Consider the following 20,242-nt stretch of genomic DNA (forward strand, 5'->3'; position numbering starts at 1 on the left):
AGGTCAAAACTTCCTCCTCGGATAACTAATTGAAACATAAATTGTCAAACCTAGGCCGATGCCAATCTCAGTGGCATCCCAAGGGAAGCTACGTCTTCGGTCGATAGTTTGGCCAAGGAGAGCATGGACCGGAATTTCCTATGCTCAGATGATATATGCTGCCTACCTTGATGAATAATGTCCCTTTTTTCTCTTTCGCTAATGAATCTTCATCGTAAAAAAAAACAAAAATAAATGGTAATGTCTATCAATTGCACTAATGGATAGCTGAAATTGGGTGGGTGGGTGGGTGGGGGGTTGATCAAGGGTAATTAGAAATGGAGTGTAAGCTACAGCCTCTTACTTGCACCATTGAAAATTCCTAAGTGAGATTTTGAGCTTTAGAGTTGAAATAAATTTTAACTTTCTAAAGGGTCAAAGATAGCAGTCTAAAAGTATTTAAAGACTCATGAACACTCCTTTTGCATATGATGGGAGTCTATTTAAAATCTTCATCTAAAAGTATTTAAAGAATCGTGAACACTCCTTTTGCATATGATGGGAGTCTAATTAAAGTCTTCAGGGTGATGACAATAAACAACTCCCCCATCTCATATGTTAAATAGCCGCAATCAAAGAATTCAGCAATGAAGCTAGCCAAATCCCCTTCCGTTGTCTCCCATAAGACTTGAAAGAAGGGCAGAGGAAAGTCATTCAACCGTGGCACCTTGTCCCTTCCCAAAGAGTCCACCGCTTTCCTCACCTCCTCCACTCAGATTGGCATCGCCAAGGTCAAAACTTCCTCCTTAAATAACTGATTGAAACACAAATTGTCCATCCTAGGCTGATGCCACCTTCTTTAGGCATAAACTCATAGTAATTTACAAGCACACCACAAACCTGGTCTTTACACCTTCAAACCAACTCCCTTCGACCAAAACAAAAGAGATCTTATTTGATGTAGCCTGAACACAAGTCACTTTTGAAAGAATTCTATGTTCTTATAACTATTCTAGGTTTAGGTTTAGGCTAAGGGTTTAGGGATTCAAATTCGGGTTCAAGATTGGGTTTAGGTTTGGGTTTTCAAGTTTAGGTTTAGGTTTAGGTTAGGGAGATGAGATTAGGATTAGGTTTAGGTTTAGGTTTAGGGAGTTGAGATTAGGACTAGGTGTAGGTTTAAGTTTAGGGATTTGAGAATACGTTTAGGTCTTAGGTTTAGGTTTAGGTTTAGGTTTTAGGTTATATGTTATAGGTTTAGGTTATAGGTTAAGGTTTAGGTTATAGGTTTAGGTTAAGGTTATAGGTTTAGGTTTGGGTTTAGGTTATAGGTTATAGGTTTAGGTTATAGGTTAAAGGTTATAGGTTTAGGTTTAGGTTATAGGTTTAGGGATTTGAGAATAGGTTTAGGTTATAGGTTTAGGTTTAGGTTTAGGTTAGGTTAAGGTTATAGGTTAAGGTTAAGGTTATAGGTTTAGGTTTAGGTTTAGGTTTAGGTTTAGGAATTTGGGTTCGGGTTCAGGTTAAATGTTTGGGTTTAGGTGTAGGTTTAAGTTAAGTGAATTATGTTTAGGTTATAGGTTTAGGTTTAGGTTTAGGTTTCAGTTATAGGTTTAGGTAATTTAGGCTAAGGTTTTAGGGATTCAGATTCAAGTTTGGGATTGGGTTTAGGTTTGCTTTTTCAAGTTTAGGTTTAGGTTTAGGTTTAGGTTAGGGAGTTGAGATTAGGATTAGGTGTAGGTTTAGGTTTAGGGATTTGTAAATACGTTTAAGTTTTAGGTTTGAGTTTAGGTTTAGGTTTTAGGTTATAGGTTTAGGTTTAGGTTTAGGTTCAGGTTATAGGTTTACATTTAGGTTTAGGTTTAGGAATTCAGGTTTGGGTTTGGGTTATATGTTTGGGTTTAGGTATAGGTTTAAGTTAAGTGAATTAAGTTTAGGTTATAGGTTTAGGTTTAGGGTAAGGGTTTAGGGATTCAGATTTGGGTTTGGGTTCGGGATCGGGTTTAGGTTTGGGTTTTCAAGTTTAGGTTTAGTTTTAGGTTAGGGAGTTGAGATTAGGATTAGGTGTAGGTTTAGGTTTAGGGATTTAAGAATACGTTTAGGTTTTAAGTTAAGGTTTAGGTTATAGGTTATAGGTTATATGTTTAGGTTTAGGTTATAGGTTTAGGTTTGGGTTTAGGTTATAGGTTATAAGTTTAGGTTATAGGTTAAAGGTTATATGTTTAGGTTTAGGTTATAGGTTTGGGGATTTGATAATAGTTTAGGTTATAGGTTTAAGTTTAGGTTTAGGTTAGGTTATAGGTTATAGGTTTATGTTAAGGTTAAGGTTATAGGTTTAGGTTTAGGTTTAGGTTATAGGTTTAGGTTTAGGAATTCGGGTTCGGGTTCGGGTTATATGTTTGGGTTTAGGTGTAGGTTTAAGTTAAGTGAATTAAGTTTAGGTTATAGGTTTAGGTTTAGGATAAGGGTTTAGAGATTCAGATTCGGGTTCGGGATCGGGTTTAGGTTTGAGTTTTCAAGTTTAGGTTTAGGTTTAGGTTAGGGAATTGAGATTAAGATTAGGTGTAGGTTTAGGTTTAGTGATTTGAGAATACGTTTAAGTTTTAGATTTAGGTTTAGGTTTTATATTATAGGTTATAGGTTTAGGTTAAGGTTATAGGTTTAGGGTATAGGTTTACATTTAGGTTTAGGTTTAGGAATTTGGGTTCGGGTTCGAGTTATATGTTTGGGTTTAGGTGTAGGTTTAAGTTAAGTGAATTAAGTTTAGGTTATAGGTTTAGGTTTAGGCTAAGGGTTTAGGGATTCAGATTCGAGTTTGGGTTCGGGATCGGGTTTAGGTTTGGTTTTTCAAGTTTAGCTTTAGGTTTAGGTTAGGGAGTTAAGATTAGGATTAGGTGTAGGTTTAGGTTTAGGGATTTGATAATATGTTTAGGTTTTAAGTTTAGGTTTAGGTTTTATATTATAGGTTATAGGTTTAGGTTAAGGTTATAGGTTTAGGTTATAGGTTTAGGTTTTGGTTTAAGTTTAGGAATTCGTGTTCGGGTTCGGGTTATATGTTTGGGTTTAGGTGTAGGTTTAAGTTAAGTGAATTAAGTTTAGGTTATAGGTTTAGGTTTAGGATAAGGGTTTAGGGATTCAGATTTAGGTTCGGGATCGGGTTTAGGTTTGGGTTTTCAAGTTTAGGTTTAGGTTTAGGTTATGGTGTTGAGATTAAGATTAAGTGTAGGTTTAGGTATTTGAGAATACGTTTAGGTTTTAGGTTTAGATTTAGGTCTTAGGTTATAGGTTAAGGTTAAACTCATTTCAAATTACACAAAATTAACTCGAGCATAAATGAAGGTTTTCATAAACACAGGCTTGGTCCTATAAATTTGAGCTAATACATAAACATGACTTGTCCAAATGGCTAGACCACTCCAATGTTGTTTATAGGAAATGGATAGTTTCATCATGGTCATAACAGCGATTCCCACATTCTAGGGACCCCCACTCAACATCCGGATAGCTCTGACGCACATCCGGGTCTGCTCCAACAAATTCGAGTTAATACATAAACACGGCCTGTCCTAATGGTCAGGCCACTCCAATGATGTCCATAAGAAATAGACAACTTTATCATAGTCATAACAGCAGTTCCCACCTTCTAGGAAACCCCGCTCAACATTCGGATAGCTCCGACGCACATCCGGGTCTGGTCTATCAGTGTTTAATACATAAACACAGGCCTGTCCAAATGGCCAGGCTACCCATATTGTTATCCATAGGAAATAGACAGCTTCATCATGGTCATAATAGCGGTTCCCACCTTCCAGGGACCACTGCATTGTTAAATGTAACATTATGGGTGGTTCAACTCCAAAGGGAAAACCTGAAGGTTAATATAATATGTGCAGTTTTTTGGTCATGTTCTAATCATAGCTTACACTTCCTTATGTCTTGTGCTAATGCATGTGCCAAACATACTATTTTATTTCAAAATATGTAAAGAGATCAGAACTACAAAGAGAACAAATCTAAGTAAAATTTCATGTTTGTCATGCCACTACACCATAAATGGATACACAAAAAGTGAAAAAGTAACTTACCTTAGTAGGGTCAATTATTCCAGCAGCAATTAGATCCTCATATTTTCTTGTTGCAGATTGTAGCCATACTTCGTATTGTGTTGACAAGAACCTAAAGGGAACAACAATCAAAATGGTACATTCAATGCAACAGAATATAAAAAGCTTCAAGAAGTTTTGCCAGCCTTAATTCAGTTTGATGGTGTAAGCACCTTCTTAGTGACCACACTTCCATTGACACCTGCATTTTTGGCAATCAACTTAAGAGGATAGCTTAGAGCCCTCCTAACAATCTCTACTCCAACCTGCAGACAAGTCAAAACAAAAGAATTAAGACCCATATTACAAACACAAAATAGACGTGCAAACCAAACATCAAACTCTTTTTTTTTTTCATCAAACATTCATTTATCTACCTTCTGCTCATCATTTTCAAGAGTATCCTTGTTGGAATCCACCTTTGATGCGAGTCTCAACATCATACAACCACCCCCAACAATAATACTCTCCTCAACTGTTGCCTGAAAACATCACACACATCAAAAAACAAATGATCCTGGTTTGGTTGAAACATCAAGCATGAAAATAGCTCGAGACTGAAAAATGGCCCCAAATCTAGAAAGAAGAAGATACCTTGGTTGCATTAGGAGCATCTTCTACTCTCAACTTCTTCTCTTTCAATTTTGTCTCTGTTTGCGCTCCAACTTGTCCAGCAGTGCCAAGAATGTTGCGGAATTGAACACATTTATACCAATTTGTAGTTCAATCATAACCATCTTGTTTGAGGGAGAAGAAGACTCCTAAAGAGTACCTGAATGACAACAAGGTATAACATATATTCCAAGACTCCAAAAAAGCTCAATGTACAAGTAATAACAAAGGTCAATAACAACACTGTATCCATTCTATCCAAGCTTTACTACTCATTTTAGAGGTGGGACCAGTTGTAACACTTCCAGTGAGCTTTTAGTATGGTGAACAGAACAACATTGTAACCACTGAATGAAAAATAAACATGCCCAAAAGCAAAAGAGGGCAGAATCAACAAATATTACAACACCCAAAAGATATAAACAATAGAAAATCACTCACATCTAAACAAATGCTTGTATTTTCTCAAAACCAGACTTCTAATTTAGTGTTTACAGAAAAAAAAAATGTGACTCACATCAAATTATCAAGATTATAAATTCCAGAGTATTTGTCATTTCAGAAAACCATGTTTGAAGTCAATTAAACACTAACTATTACTTTAAAAATGTTACTTGTTGAATGCATTTCTCTCTAAAAAATCATTGCTTACTTCTAAAAACTATTGTATTGGCTATAAAAAGTATAGTTAGTATAATACCATGTGGACTCTTCAAATATTTCCAGGCATGTCCCACTGTTCACACTACTGCTATAACACTTCCAGTGGCAGCAATTTCCGCTGCTTTATATGTATGCTTGGTCTACTTCCACCAGTCAGCATGAAAAAATAACATATCAAACATGTCATTTCTTGAAGTCAACATAATTCTACTTTTGAAAAGAAATTGTTCCATTTGCTAACTGTGAATATGATTAGCGCAGTAATCAAACAGCAAGCTTTTAATAGAAACTTCCTATAGAGGAACATGTGTTAGTAGATTATTGTTTCCATTTTTTTAAAAAAAATGTGAAAAATATTTTAGTCTTGCTCAAATACCACTAAATTCACCTTCTAAACAACTCTAGGAACATAAAATGGTCTAATGAACTCCAAAATGCTATAATATAGGATAAGTTATGATAAAATGAAAAGTTCTTTAACAACAGGTATATCTGAACATTAAGTGCATCGAGTGAAAAGATTCACTAGGTCAGATGCTCCAACTTTTCCTCTCTTGTCAATATGTTGTTGAGCAAAGAAGGAAGAATTGAACAATTTCTTCATAAATTTTTATGTGGGGCCCACCCAATTTTTTTAATCCAACTGATCTTATTGTTCTCCCTTAATCTAGGTCTATGTGACCAAATCAACAGCTTAGATGGCAAATAAACTCTATAGTGGGCCAATGTCACGTGGGATAGTGGGCCCCACAGCGTTTACATGTAATGGTCCCACCGTGGCCCATTCCATTGATAGTCGTAGGGCCCATGGACACCATTAAAAACTTCCTAGGGTCCAATGTAAGGTTTATTTGCCATCCAACCCTAAATCCCTAAATCGGTATTGAGATTAAGAAAGAGAGAGAGAGAGAGAGAGAGAGAGAGAGAGAGAGAGAGAGAGAGAGAGAGAGAGAGAGAGATACCTCATGGTCAACCGAGCTTTAGAGGAAGAGAATGAGTTCCTATTTGAGTTGGAGCCCCGATCATGAGTCCATGTCGAAAATAGGGTTCCCGAGCTCTGGGGAGAGAGAGAGAGAGAGAGAGAGAGAGAGAGAGAGAGAGAGAGAGAGAGAGAGAGAGAGAGAGAGGATGCGAGAGAGAGAGGACCGAGAGAGACCGAGAGAGGATGCACGAGAGAGAGAGAGAGAGGACCGAGAGAGACAGAGAGACAGAGTGGGCATGAGAGTGAGAGAGGACCGAGAGACAGAGAGAGAGAGACAAGAAGTCTCTTGGATGGAAACGGATTGGTTACTCCCCTTGACACCAGCTAATGGCTAGTGGTCGGTAATCTGTGGGCCCCACCATGATGTATGTGTTTCATCCCTGCCGTCCATCTATTTTTACATATCATTTTACTTTATGAGACCAAAAATGAGGTATATCCCAATTTCAAGTGGACCACATTACAGGAAACAATGTTGAATGAGTGTCTAACATTAAAAACATTTTAGGGGCCATAAAAGTTTTGGATCAAGCTGGTTTTTGTTTTTTCCCTTCATCTAGGCCTGTATGACCTAATCAACAGATTGGATGTCAAATAAAAAGTACAATGGGCCTTAGGAGGGTTTTAATGGTGGATATCCAATCACTATTGTTTTCATGTGGTGTGGTCCACTTGAGATTTATATCACTCTCATTTTTGGTATCAAGCCCTAATATGATATGTAAAAATGGATGGACGGCATGGATGAAACACATACATCATGGTGGGACCCACAGAGCACCAACCACCAACCACGGGGTTGGTGTCAAGGGGAGTATCCAATCTATTTCCCTCTTGGACGCCCTACAGTGACGTCACCAAGTTTTGTGGGCCCCACTATGATGTATTTGTTATATCCACACTGTCCATTTAAGTCATGAGCCAAAGAATGAGGCAGATAAAAATCTGTAGTGGACCCCACCACAGAAAACAGTAGGGAGAGTGATTCCCATCGTTGAAACTATCTTAAGGCCCATCGTAATGTTTATTTGAAATTCAACCTGTTGAAAAGTTAAAAAATACATGAAATATGGGAAAACACAAATATCATCTTGATATAAAATTTTTGTTGCCTTTAGAAATTTTTAATGGCGGGCGTCACTGTCCCACTGTTTTCTGTGTTAGGGTCCACTGGAGCTTTGGATTTAACTCGTTCTTTGGATATTGCCCTAAAATGATCTCTCCAAATGGATGGAAGGTGTGGATATAAAATAAACATCATGGTGGGGCCCAAAAATGAGAGGTATATAAATATCAGGTGGACCACACCACATGAAAACAATATTAATTGGTTATCCATCATTAAAACCCTCTTAAGGCCCATTGTACTTTTTATTTGACATCCAATCTGTTGATTAGGTCATAGAGGCCTAGATGAAGGGGAAAAACAAAAATCATTTGGATCCAAAACTTTTATGGCCCCTGAAATGTTTTAAATGGTTGACGCTCATTCAACACTGTTTCCTGTAATGTGGTCCATTTCATATTGGGATATGCCTCACTTTTGGTCTCATGCTGTAAGATGATCTTTAAAAATAGATGGACGGCATGGATTAAACATACATCATGGTGGGGCCCACAGAGCACCAACCACCAGCCATTGGATGGTGTCAGGGGGAGTAGCCAATTTGTTCCCCTTATTTGTGGTGTGGTCCATTTAATTAATCTTTGGATATGAATCATTTTTTGGATATTTCTCTAAAATGATCTCGAAAAATGGATGAACAGTGTGGGTTGATCCTGAATTTTCGGTTAATCCAAAACTCAAGTGGACCATGCCACACGAAACAGTGTGAAATAATGATTTCCATCGTTGACACCTTCCTTGGGCCCATAGTAACGTTTATTTAACATCCAACATGTTCATAATATCAAAAAGATATGAATGAAGAGAAAACACAAAAAGATATGAATTATTGTAGGCCAACTACGATGAAAGTGTAAAATCTACTCCGTCCATCATTTTCTCCGAATCATGATAGAATGAGATCTAAAAAATGAGATGGATCCATTGTCCAAGAGGGCCATACTACGGAAAACAGTGAGAACGGAAACATTAACCATTGAAATCTTCCCTGGGATCGCTATGATGTTTTATTATAAAATATTTCAAAAAAAAATTAAAATACAAATTCTGAATTTTTATTTTCAAAATCTCAAAAATTTTCTCATATTTTAATTTTTTCTCAAAAATTTCAAAATGCTGATTTTTTTTCTTCGAAACCATCATTTTGTTTTCAAAATTTTTCTCAAACATTGTTAAAATTTTTAAACTTTTCAATATTCTTTTTCATGTGATATTATAAATCATTTAAATATTACTTTTTAATTGTAAAAAAAATAAAATTTTCCACTCATATAATATAAAAACTATATATATATGTGTGTGTGTGTGTGTGTGTGTGTGTGTGTGTGTGTGTGTATTTAGAATATCAAATAGATATGAATGAAGAGAAAACACAAACATCAGCTTGATTCAAAACTTCTGTGAATGTTATTTTTAATGGCGGACGTTCAATCCCCACTTTATAGTCCACTTAAGCCTTGGACCCACCCCATTTTTTAGTTAATATCTTAAAATGATCCGAGAAAAGCGTTAAATGATATGGAGAAAGTCAATCCATGACTTGGGTGGGCCACACCACATAATATAGTGGAGAGGGGTTTCCTTAAAACATTCATAATCATATATTGGGCCTGCCTAAATGTGATTCACATATCCAACCCACTCATTATGTGTGTCCCACTTGGATGAGGGGTCACACCAATTTTCGGTCGCATCCAAAACTCATGTGGGCCCCACCAAGTGCTTTTATATTTTTTAGGATGTCTTCACATAGTTTTAGATGGTATGGCCCTCTTGAGTTTCATATACAGATGATTTTTGAGATATCTCATAACCTAAAGGGGACACATTAAATTAATCCACGGTGTTAATGTTCGACACACATCATGATGGGGCCCACAAAACTTATTAACATCAATTCTCAGGTTCTCATGAAGTCAGTAAGTTGGGTCACAATTTTAACCAGAATATTTGGCCCATTTTACATGTCTGGTCCGTTCACTCTATTTTACTGATCAATACCCTCAATTTGACTAGTTACTCGTGTCAATCAGTCTACATATGAAAAAGATATTGGGCATATAAGATTGATCAACAATTTCAGTGAAATTTGATTTAAACATCTGAAGTTATTTACTCTTCAATCTGAACTGATTAGATTGTCCAAAAACGATTAAAGGTTCAATTAGTGGATGTGCCTAATAATTTAGTAATTTTATTTTTCATAGATAAATTTCAATTTCCATTTAAAAATAACATTTTTTTTTAATTTATATTTTTTTACTCTTTTAACAAGATATCATTTTTATTATAAAATATTTCAAAAAAAATTTAACATACTAATTCTGAATTTTTATTTTCAAAATCTCAAAAATTTTCTCATATTTTAATTTTTTTCTCAAAAATTTCAAAATGTCGATTTTTTTTCTTCAAAAGCATCATTTTGTTCTCAAACTTTTTCTCCAACATTGTAAACTTCTCAATATTCTTTTTCATGTAATATTACAAATCATTTAAATATTACTTTTTAATTATATAAAAAAATTCCACTCATATGATATAAAAACTACACACACACACACACACACACACACACACACACACACACACACACACACACATATATACACAGTAAAAAACATTAGCTACGATTTTCATTTGTCGGAAAAAATTCCATCCGGAATATTTATTTTTGACGACGAAATATTCGTCAGTAAAAGTGTTTTTACCGATGATAATTGAATTTCGTCGGTAAAACATTATTCCCGATGATTTTCGTTCGTCAGTAAAACTCTTACCGCGAAACTTTTTAAGATAGCGCGAAATTTTTTTATCTTAAAAATTATAACATTATTCCCGACGAAATTTTTCGTCGGTAAAAGTACTGTTTTACAGACAAAAGTTTTTTTTGTCGGTAAAAACATTATTCCTGACGGTTTTGGTTCGTCGGTAAAACTCTAACCACAAGTTTTCAAGATGGCGTGAAAAGTTTCCGTCTTAAAAATTATAACAGTTTTACCGACGACATTTTTCGTCGGCAAAAACATTATTACTGACGGTTTTGGTTCGTTGGTAAAACTCTTACCGCGAAAGGAAAATTTTCTATGTTAAAATTATAATGGTTTTACCGACGAAATTTTTCGTCGGTAAAAACATTATTACCGACGGTTTTGGTTCATCGGTAAAACTCTTTCCATGAAAAATTTCTATTTTAAAAATTATAATAGTTTTACTGATGAAAATTTTGGTCAGTAAAAATATTATTACCAATGAAAAAAATTTCATTGGTAAAAACATTATTCCCGACGGTTTTGGTTCGTCGGTAAAACTCTTACCGCAAAAGTTTTCAAGATGGCGCGAAAAAATTCTATCTTAAAAATTATAACGGTTTTACCGATGAAATTTTTCGTCAGTAAAAACATTATTACCGACGGTTTTGGTTCGTTGGTAAAACTCTTACCGCGAAAGGAAAATTTTCTATCTTAAAAATTATAACAGTTTTACCGATGAAATTTTCGTCGGTAAAAACATTATTACCGATGGTTTTGGTTTGACGACTAAACTCTTATTGTGAAAATTTTCTATCTAAAAAATTATAAAAGTTTTACCAATGAAAATTTTTGTTAGTAAAAACATTATTACTGACGAAAAAAAATTTCGTTGGTAAAAGTAGTGTTTTACCAACAAATTTTTTTTTCATTCATAAAAAACATTATTCTCGACGGTTTTAGTTCGTTGGTAAAACTCTTAACGCGAAAGTTTTCAAAATAGCGCAAAAATTTTCTCTCTTAAAAATTATAATAGTTTTACCGACGATAATTTTCGTCTAATTTTCGTCAATAAAAACATTATTACTGATGAAAAAAAATTTCGTCGGTAAAAGTGTTGTTTTACCGACGGAAAAAAATTTCGTCGGTAAAACACTACTTTTACCGACGAAATTTTTTTCGTCGATAAAAGCGCTATTTCTTGTAGTGTGTTTTACATGCAGTGGATGTTGTTAACAGATACATGTCTAACCTCGACAAGTAACACTGGGAAGAAGTGAAAGGGTTACTTCGATATATTCGAGGTACCCAAGTCTACATCTTAACATTTGAAAAATTAGGGGACAAGTTAGTAGACTATGTAGATTTTGATTACATGGGCAATGTAGACAATAGAAGGTCGACTTCTGGTTACTCGTTTGTGCTAACGAGTAAAGCTATCAGTTAGATGTTAAAGCTTCAGTCTGTGGTAGCTCCACATCTGAGGCTGAGTATATGGCTGTGACAGAAGCGTTCAAGGAAGGTGTTTGGTTGAGAGAAATGATAAATCAATTGAGACATCAGCAGGAGGCCATGCCGGTTAATTGTGATAGCAAAAATACAATCAATTTGGTGAATTTTTTTATTTATCACTTACATACTAAACATATATATTGATGTGTGTCACCATTTTATCTAATAGGTGCTTGAGGAAGGAGGCATGACTTTAGTGAAATTTACGCAAGCGTGAATCTAGTTGATATGCTTACCAAGGTGGTTCTTATAGAGGAGTTCAAGTTCTGTGTAACTTCTTTAAGCTTAGCGAATGTGTAAATGGACGACGTATTATACATGAGAAGTGATGGTGGAGCTATGATGGAAGGCAGAATTAGAGATAGTAATCGATAAGGAGATATAATGAATGAAAATAGAAGATATGGTGGATATTATTGTTGATGTCTTAAATTTGTGAGCAATAGGGTCTGTCGTTGCCATCGACAGACCAATCGATGCCATCGAGCAGAGGTCGATGCCATCGATAAATGCTTAATCCCATCAAGAAAATCTGGAAAATTCCATGTTGGTTACTGAAACATTTTAGTGTTGCTACTCGATGTCATTGAAGTAAGTTTGACAACGTCGAGGGTCGTCAATGACATTGAAGGTTCCATCGTAGATGTGTGTAGAATTACGTAAGTACGGAATTTGTTTTCTATTCCGGTTGTAACACTATATACATGAACTGTAATCGAGATTTGAGATAGAGGTATATTAGAGCTTTCTAAATCGTTCTTAAGGGTTTAAAGGCATAGCTAGGGCTTGTTAAGTAGATTCGAGGCTTGTTCGAATTGGTAAGGCTCTGTCTCTTATAATTTCTGCTTTCATAGTACATTACTCATCACTTTGTGTCATGAGGGTTTTTTTTTTTTTTTTTAAATAATTTAGTTTTAAGTTTTTCCACATAAAATTTGAATTGTTCTTATTTCAACTTGGTTGTGTGATTGTGTACTTTGCTTGATTAGTCTCTGAATGTCACTGTGATTTCCAATAAAGACATGATAGGCTCCCTATTTTTTGGGTGGGAGCCCGAAAGCCTGTCTAGTCTATTTTTGGTTGAATATAATCTATTTCATTAAAAAAAAAAAAAAAAAAAAAAAAACTTCTGCTGTGCAATTCCAACACCCATTTTTGACTTATTGGCCACCATCAAAAGAAACAATTTAGAAAGACAATTACAGTGGGACCCATGATTGGAACCTTCCCATTGATGTGCACAAATGAATCCATTCCTTCCCTTTGGATTTATCTAATAATTCCATAGCACATGAGAATGGATTATTTATTTATTATTATTTTTTTAATACTTTACAAGGGACGGCTAGTTAGTGCGTACAAGGGTCTCCAACTCGTCCTTTCATCAACTTCATCCTGTGGGTTGAAACCAACGTTTAGGAACCATCGTGTCAGATGGAACAAGGGTATTGACTCTGAATTCTTCTTTAGATGGTATGCCCAAACATGCCCTTAGCCCACCACAAACCAAGCTTTGAACTCAATGTACTGATGGGGCCCACCAAATAATTGATTGTCATCGTCTCATATAATAGCTTAAAAATTGAAAAAAAACAAAGACCTTCGCTCGACTAGATTTCATCAAGGCTCGAGAAAAGCTCGATCAGGACATGACTCAGTCAAAAATTGTGAAAACCCAGCTGAACTTGAAGAAACTCATGAAAACTCGACAAAATTAAACTTTAAAAAAAAAAAAAAAAACCAAGTGATCATCATGGTTTGTAGAGCTAGGCATCCGGTCGATTTGGACCGAGTTAGGGCTGACCAACTGGATCTGGTTTTGAAATAGACCTGCCCAGAACTCGTCCCAACTCAGTACCAAGTCTAGCATACCTAACCCGATCCGAGTCCAGGTCGGGCCTGGACTAATCCGGACCGAGTCCGATCCAGTCACAGGTCCCAAGTCGGGTTGGGTGAAGCGGGTATCCACGGTCTGAAATCACAACTCGAAACCTAGGTGCACATGCCGGAATTGCAGCCTTTCTATTAACTACACGGTACCTCAGATATGAAATGTCAAATATGGAGTTACACACTCACACACGAGTCGGGTTTTGGATCAAATCGAGTCAGTACTGAGTTGGATTTCGGGTTGAGCCAAGTCGAGTTACTAGGTGATCTAAACTCGGCTTAATTTGAGTTCGGATTGGGCGAAGTCTACTTGATTTGGATTGAATCACCCACTCGGTTCGGTTCGAGTCGGTTCTGAATGACTCGGACAAGTCAAGTCTACCGAGTCGAGTCATCCTGTGCCCAGCTCTAATGGTGTGGCCCACTGTTTGCACTGGATTGTATATTCTATCTGTGTTGATCCATTAATAGGAAAGAAATGGTTGTATTGAAAGTTCACATACAGCCTAAATTTCAACCAGTGCCCTATTTAACATCAAAGGAATATACTTATACTGAAACAAAGGCCTATTTGATCACATACATCTTGTTGTAGCTTGCCATAAAATGAAAATACAAATGAAACATGATAAGAAAAGAGGTATTACAATGACATGATAAGATCAACCAAACTCTCTAATGACTCGTATGAAGAACCTCCCTTTTCTATACAACGCATTGCATTTTCCTTTAGATGACGTGCTCTCTCTCTCTTATATTCCCTTCAATCTCCACCATCAATCTTCTTATGGCCCACTCTATCTCACTTCTATTGAAACCATTCTCAAGTTGTATTCCCACCTTCCAAACATGGCTCGCAAACCTAGCATTCAATTTTTGTTCCCATAAATGAGGAGAACATAACATAGGAACCCCTCACATATGCTCTCCAATGTAGAATTCCAACCATTGTGTGTCCAATAGCCTCCCACTGATGGGTGGGCCAGTACTTCTTGTTGTGGGGCCCAGTTAACTATCCGGCCCCTCTCCCACGTCTTCTCTTTGAACCCTTTCAGTAGTTTGACCGAATCATGGCCATGGATGGAGCCGGTCCGGAGAACCCACAAGAAGGGCTGGTCACTATTGGCTAGCCCCCAGGCTATCTCCACCATGTCTATTTTGCCAAAGGAACCTGAGCTCCCGAAGCTGATGTAAATCACGGTCTCTGGCGCCTGCTTGTCTAGCCATGCCATGCAACTGTATTCTTGTGTTAGTATGTTGTTTGATGATCCCGGTGAGAATTTATAGAGTGGGCCCACTTCAAACAATGGCATGGGATGAATATCTTGTCTAATTTTTGCCAAGTAAGTTGATTCAAGACCATCAAATGTGTTCTTGATGTAACCCAAAGCGGACCTCATTGCATTGTCCATCTTGGCCCCCAAACGCTCCATGACTTCAAGATCTGCCGTGCCAATGTCTGGAATGTCCTTCATCCTGAGGGGCGGAATTTCAGGAATAAGTGTGTTTGGCCCCTCATGTGGTAAAGACAGATTCATAAGTATGTCTAAGCATTGCTTGTTTGTAGAGTTAAAATGTATTTTTGTAACCTCACTGTATCTCTTGTGAAATGTAGGGAAGTTTTACAGTGGGGCCCACCAAATGAATGTTCATAATCACTAAAGGGTCCCAACAAAAGTTCCCCAAGCCATATTATTTGTTGTGTTTTTCTTCATAAAGAATAAATTATGTCCTTGTATTTCATTTTTCTAGTAGGATTTATACATACTTGGGGTTGGAAATGGGCCTAACTGAGTTGGGGTTGGAAATGGGCCTAACTGAGTTGGGGTTGGATAGGCTAGATATATACTTGACCCACGTGCTCGTCCGAGTCAACTCGGACTCAGTTCAGTTGAGTCCATTTCTGGCTTGGGACAACGAGTCACCCCCTCGACTCAGGTGAGTCGTGACTCGAATCAAGACCAGATAGACTCTGGTCAGTGTGGCACATTTAGATCAGTAGACCTACTCAAGGAAAATTTTCAAGTTATGGTCTTTCATCACCCCTACACGTGGCACAGATACACCTCAATGCAACTTGTCAAACTGTCCAGATCATAAGGTCTGGTTTAGATGAAGCATGGATGCGGGTTTCCGTCGAAAGGCTTCCCCAGCATGCAACGTACGACCCATGCGCTATGATGTTTCCTGGTGCATCCGTTTTTTCTCATCATTTTAGGGCATGAGACCAAAAATAGGTGGATCTAAAACTCAAGTGGGCCGCGCGAGTGGAAACAGTGGAGTTTCGCGTTTTTACTTCAATTTTCATCCCAGGGGAATGAAATTATAAAGTTTGGATGGCATACAAACATTAAGATAGAGTTCAGTGAGGTTTCAACTGTAGAAAACTCTTTCCCCAGTTTTCCCTTTCATATGACAGCATTGAATTTTGGATCCACCTGATTTTTTCTCTCATGCCCCAAAATGATCTAAAAAAATGGATGAAGGAGATGGATTTTTCAGAAACATCACGGTGACCCCAAGTAACATCCAGTAGAGGAACTTCATGCGAAAGGCTTTCCAGGATATCCGTGTCCATGGAGCATAGCTGAGGAATTGAACTGATCGAATGATCCTGACCATCCAACTGGTGGATACCGAATGGATACTTTAAAAAAGGAAGAAGACGAAGATTAGCTGCCCTAGTTCAACTAGAAAATCAGACTATCAAGAGTGTATCAAGTGTCCGGTGATTGCTTGTATTCCTCGTGAAGATATATATATATATATATGTTGGGAGAGAGAGAGAGAGTCATGCTCACCTGCTCACCTTTACATACGTTTTATGGGCGTTTAATCCTAACGGTCAATGTGACGCGGCATCCCACGAAACCTCAGAGGATCAAGTTTCACCATAATCTAAAACTTTTGTGTGCCACATAAAAGAGAGATGCAAATCAAGGGAGAAAATTGTTTTCTTTTTCCATGGCCCACTAAAGTTTTAGATCAAAGTAAAAGTTGGGCCCTGGGGGTTTTATGGGGTGCTACATCACGTGGACCGTTCAGATTTTGGACTCACATCTTGTATGATGAGTTCTCAAAAAATGTCCACATTCCGTGCAGATATACATGACTATGTGAATAAAAGGTTTAATTTCAAAAAAAAAAAAAAAAAAACAAAAAACAAAAAGAAAAGAAAGAAGTGGCACATATGAGGTGCTTGATATACATGGTGTGTTTGGCTGTAGCATCAAACTAAGGTTTGTAAAGACGCATACTTGTTGTTAGAACAGATGTATTCAATCTGAAATTTTTCTTTGGGTTTGTTCAATCGGTCGAGAGCATGGCTCGACCGGTCGAGGGTCCACTCGACCAGTCGAGACCCACTCGACTCAAAGTCCAATGACCTATGTTTTTTGGTGTCCGGGCCACTCGACCAGTCGAGGGGATGGCTCGACCGGTCGAGCGGGTTGCTTGACTAGTTGAGGCCCTCCTTCAACTAGTCGAGGCTACGCAGATCCTACGCAAACTGCGTAAATTTGAGGCGGTTTCTGGACTTTTCCGGACTAGGTGCGTAAGTTTTCTAAACTATAAGTAAGGGTCCCTAGGGCTATTTTAAGGTATTTTAAAGCTTTCGAAAAGTTTTTCAAGGGTTCCCAAAGGGTTCTAGGGTTATCAAAGGGTATAGCAAGGGTGAGATTCGAGGTTGTTCGAATCGGGTAAGTCTTCTCTCTTGTAATTTATATTTCAGAGTGGATTTCTGTCGCTTTGTGCCGTGGTTTTTTCCCACAAGGGTTTTCTACGTTAAATCTTTATGTTCTCTTGTGATTGCTTGTTGCTCTTGAATTGCTATCCTAGATTTAGATTTGTGTGATTCTGCAGCACAAATCCCCAACAAGTGGTATCAGAGAAATCGTTGGGGCACAGATCTGAATATGCAGGATTAGTAATAATGGGAAACAACAAGTTTGATATTGAGAAGTACTCGGGAAAAAATAATTTTGAGTTATGGAAGGTTAAGATGATTAGCCTGTTAACCAAGTAAGGTGAGATTAAGGCTCTTGAGGAGCAGAAATCTACCATGAAAGATGATGAATGGAAAAACCTTGATAGTAATACTTTAGCCTCTATCCGTTTATGTCTCACAAATGAGGTTCTCTATAATGCTTTGAGGGAGAAAACTACGGTTAGTTTGCAAGCAAAGTTAGAGAACACCTATGCAAAGAAGTCCTCTTAAAATTGCCTACACTTGAAGCTACAGTGTTATACCTTCAAGATGGCAGATGGTGGAGATCTAGAAGCCCATATTAACAACTTTAATAAATTGATGTGCAAATTGCTAGATATGGAGGAAGTGGTCAAAGATGAGGAACATGCATGTATATTGTTGAATTCTCTTCCTTCATCATACGAGTCTTTCAGGGACACGATGTGCACCACAAATAAAACCCCAAGTGTTAATATCGTTATCTTAGCCCTTCAAGGGAAGGCTATGAGAAAGTTAAACGGCGACATGGGGGCATCTTTCGAGGCAATGATTACGAGGGGCAGAGATTCTGAGCGAGGTACAGGATCCTCAAGGCCTAAATCTAAATCCAAGGGTGAAGGCAAAGAAAAATTGAAGTATTGAAATTGTGGATTATGTAGACACATGAAGAATGATTGTAGAAATTCTAAAACGAAGAAAGAAAATTCAGCAGCTTCTTCCAAGTAGGCTAATGTAGTCACATCTGATGAAGAGATAAGTGGTGGTGAAGTTTTGTTTGTGTCCATGATCGGACATGTTTCCGACAATCATGCAGATGAGTGGATCCTAGACACAGGAGCGTCATATCTAATGACTCCTCATCGGAGTTGGTTCGCCAGTTATAAGGAATGCGATGGTGGATGGGTTTTTATAGGCAATGACAATGCGTGTAATGTTGTGGTTATTGGTATGGTGAGCATCAAGATGTTTGATGGGATAGAGTGTACCTTGAATGATGTCAAACATGTTCCTGATATGAAGAAAAGTCTGATTTTTCTCGGTGCGCTCGAGGCTATAGGGTGCAAGTTCACCGGTATTGATGGTGTCCTTGAGGTTTCAAAAGGGGCACTCGTGGTTATGAGAGCGCAAATGTACGGAAACCTTTACAGGTTGATTAGGAGCACTTTAGCAGGTGGAGCAGCAGCGGCTATTACAGACTTCACCTCTACGTATGTGGCATGCTTGTCTGGGCCACATGAGCAAGCGAGGCATGAAGGTACTTTCTGATCGATGTTTGATTCCAGCTTTTAAAAATTTTGATTTAGATATATGTGAGCATTGTATATATGGTAAACAATCTAGACTGTCTTTTAAATCTGAAAAACATGTTTGTAAGGGAGTGCTTGATTATGTGCACTCAGACGTATGGGGGCCATCGCCAGAAGTTTCCATTGGGGGTCATTATGGTTTGTTTCATTCATTGACGACTACTCTAGGAAAGTTTGGGTTTACTTCATGAAACGTAAATTTGAAGTTTTCACCATATTCAAGCAATGGAAGGCAATGGTGAAAAAACAGTCAGGGCGAAAAATAAAAGTTTTAAGGACTAACAATGGTGGAGAATTTACTTCCACTAAGTTTAACGATTATTCCAAGGATGAAGGGATCATCAGGCACAACATAGTGCGCCACATGCCCAAGCAAAATGGTGTGGCTGAGCGAATGAATCGGATTCTCCTGAAGAGGGCTAGATGCATGTTAAGTAATGCTGTGTTAGGGGGCAAGAATCTATGGACAGAGGCTGTTAACACGGCTTGTTATTTGGTGAACTGATCTCCTTCAACGGTAATTGAATGTAAAATTCCAGAGGAAGTATGGAGTGGTCAAAAAATTGACTACTCAAATCTATGCATTTTAGTTATGAAGCTTACTCTCATGTACCATCAGTTGAGAGAGATAAGCTAGACCATAGAGTCAAAAAGTATATCTTTGTTGGCTATGGCATTGGTGTGAAAGGTAACTGGTTATTCCACAAGGTCACACGCAAGGTCATCACTAGCTGTGACGTCAGATTTGATGAAAGCTCCATATTTCACAAGAATGATCAAGAGGAGCAAGAGGAACCAGAAAGGGTGATCATAGACGTCTAGATTGACACAGATGATACTTAGGTAGAGACAGATGCGAAGACAGAGGTACACGATCAGGTGAAGTAGCCACATGTGAGAAGGAACCCACCGCGTGATCGCAGGTTATCGGCAAGATATAGAGACGACTCTAATATTGCATATGCCCTCATTACAGATGGCGGAGACCTGTCTACTATTCAGGAGGCTCTTGATGAGCTTGATGCAGAAAAGTGGAAGGCGGGCTATAGACGATGAGATGGATTCATTGCATAAAAATCATACATGGGAGCTGGTGGAGCTTCCTGTGGGCCGAAAAGTGATCGGATGCAAGTGGTTATTCAAAAGAAAACAGGATAGATACAAAGCAAGGTTGGTAGCTAAGGGTTATGCTCAGAGAGAAGGAATTGACTTCACAGAGATATTCGCCCCGGTGGTTAAGCAAGTGTCTATCAGATTCGTGTTCGCGCTGGTTGCCTAATACGATCTCAAGTTGGAACAAATGGATGTGAAGACTGCATTCTTGCATAAGAAATTAGAAGAGCAGATCTAAATGAAG

The 20,242-nt window shown here is 37.7% G+C and overlaps 2 protein-coding genes across 2 annotated transcripts; both read right to left on the bottom strand.

Moving 5' to 3' along the window:
• Positions 1 to 4,148: 4,148 nt before the first annotated feature.
• On the bottom strand, positions 4,149 to 4,802 carry LOC131247095 (ruBisCO large subunit-binding protein subunit beta, chloroplastic-like; the record flags this gene model as incomplete). The annotated part of the gene is made up of 3 exons (XM_058247535.1): positions 4,149 to 4,345; positions 4,457 to 4,561; positions 4,674 to 4,802. Coding segments are annotated over 3 exons (348 nt in total), but the record flags the coding sequence as incomplete, so codon positions are not given.
• Positions 4,803 to 14,480: 9,678 nt separating this feature from the next.
• LOC131247097 (UDP-glycosyltransferase 76B1-like) lies at positions 14,481 to 15,086 on the bottom strand. Its single transcript, XM_058247536.1, has one exon. The coding sequence runs from the start codon at positions 15,084 to 15,086 to the stop codon at positions 14,481 to 14,483; it is 606 nt and encodes a 201-aa protein (XP_058103519.1).
• Positions 15,087 to 20,242: the final 5,156 nt, after the last annotated feature.

Source organism: Magnolia sinica, chromosome 5, assembly GCF_029962835.1.
Source record: "Magnolia sinica isolate HGM2019 chromosome 5, MsV1, whole genome shotgun sequence".
Classification (NCBI taxonomy): domain Eukaryota; kingdom Viridiplantae; phylum Streptophyta; class Magnoliopsida; order Magnoliales; family Magnoliaceae; genus Magnolia; species Magnolia sinica.

Excerpts from the sequence above, each read along its gene's own strand:
- LOC131247097 (XM_058247536.1), bottom strand. The coding sequence starts at position 15,086 with ATGAAGGACATTCCAGACATTGGCACGGCAGATCTTGAAGTCATGGAG.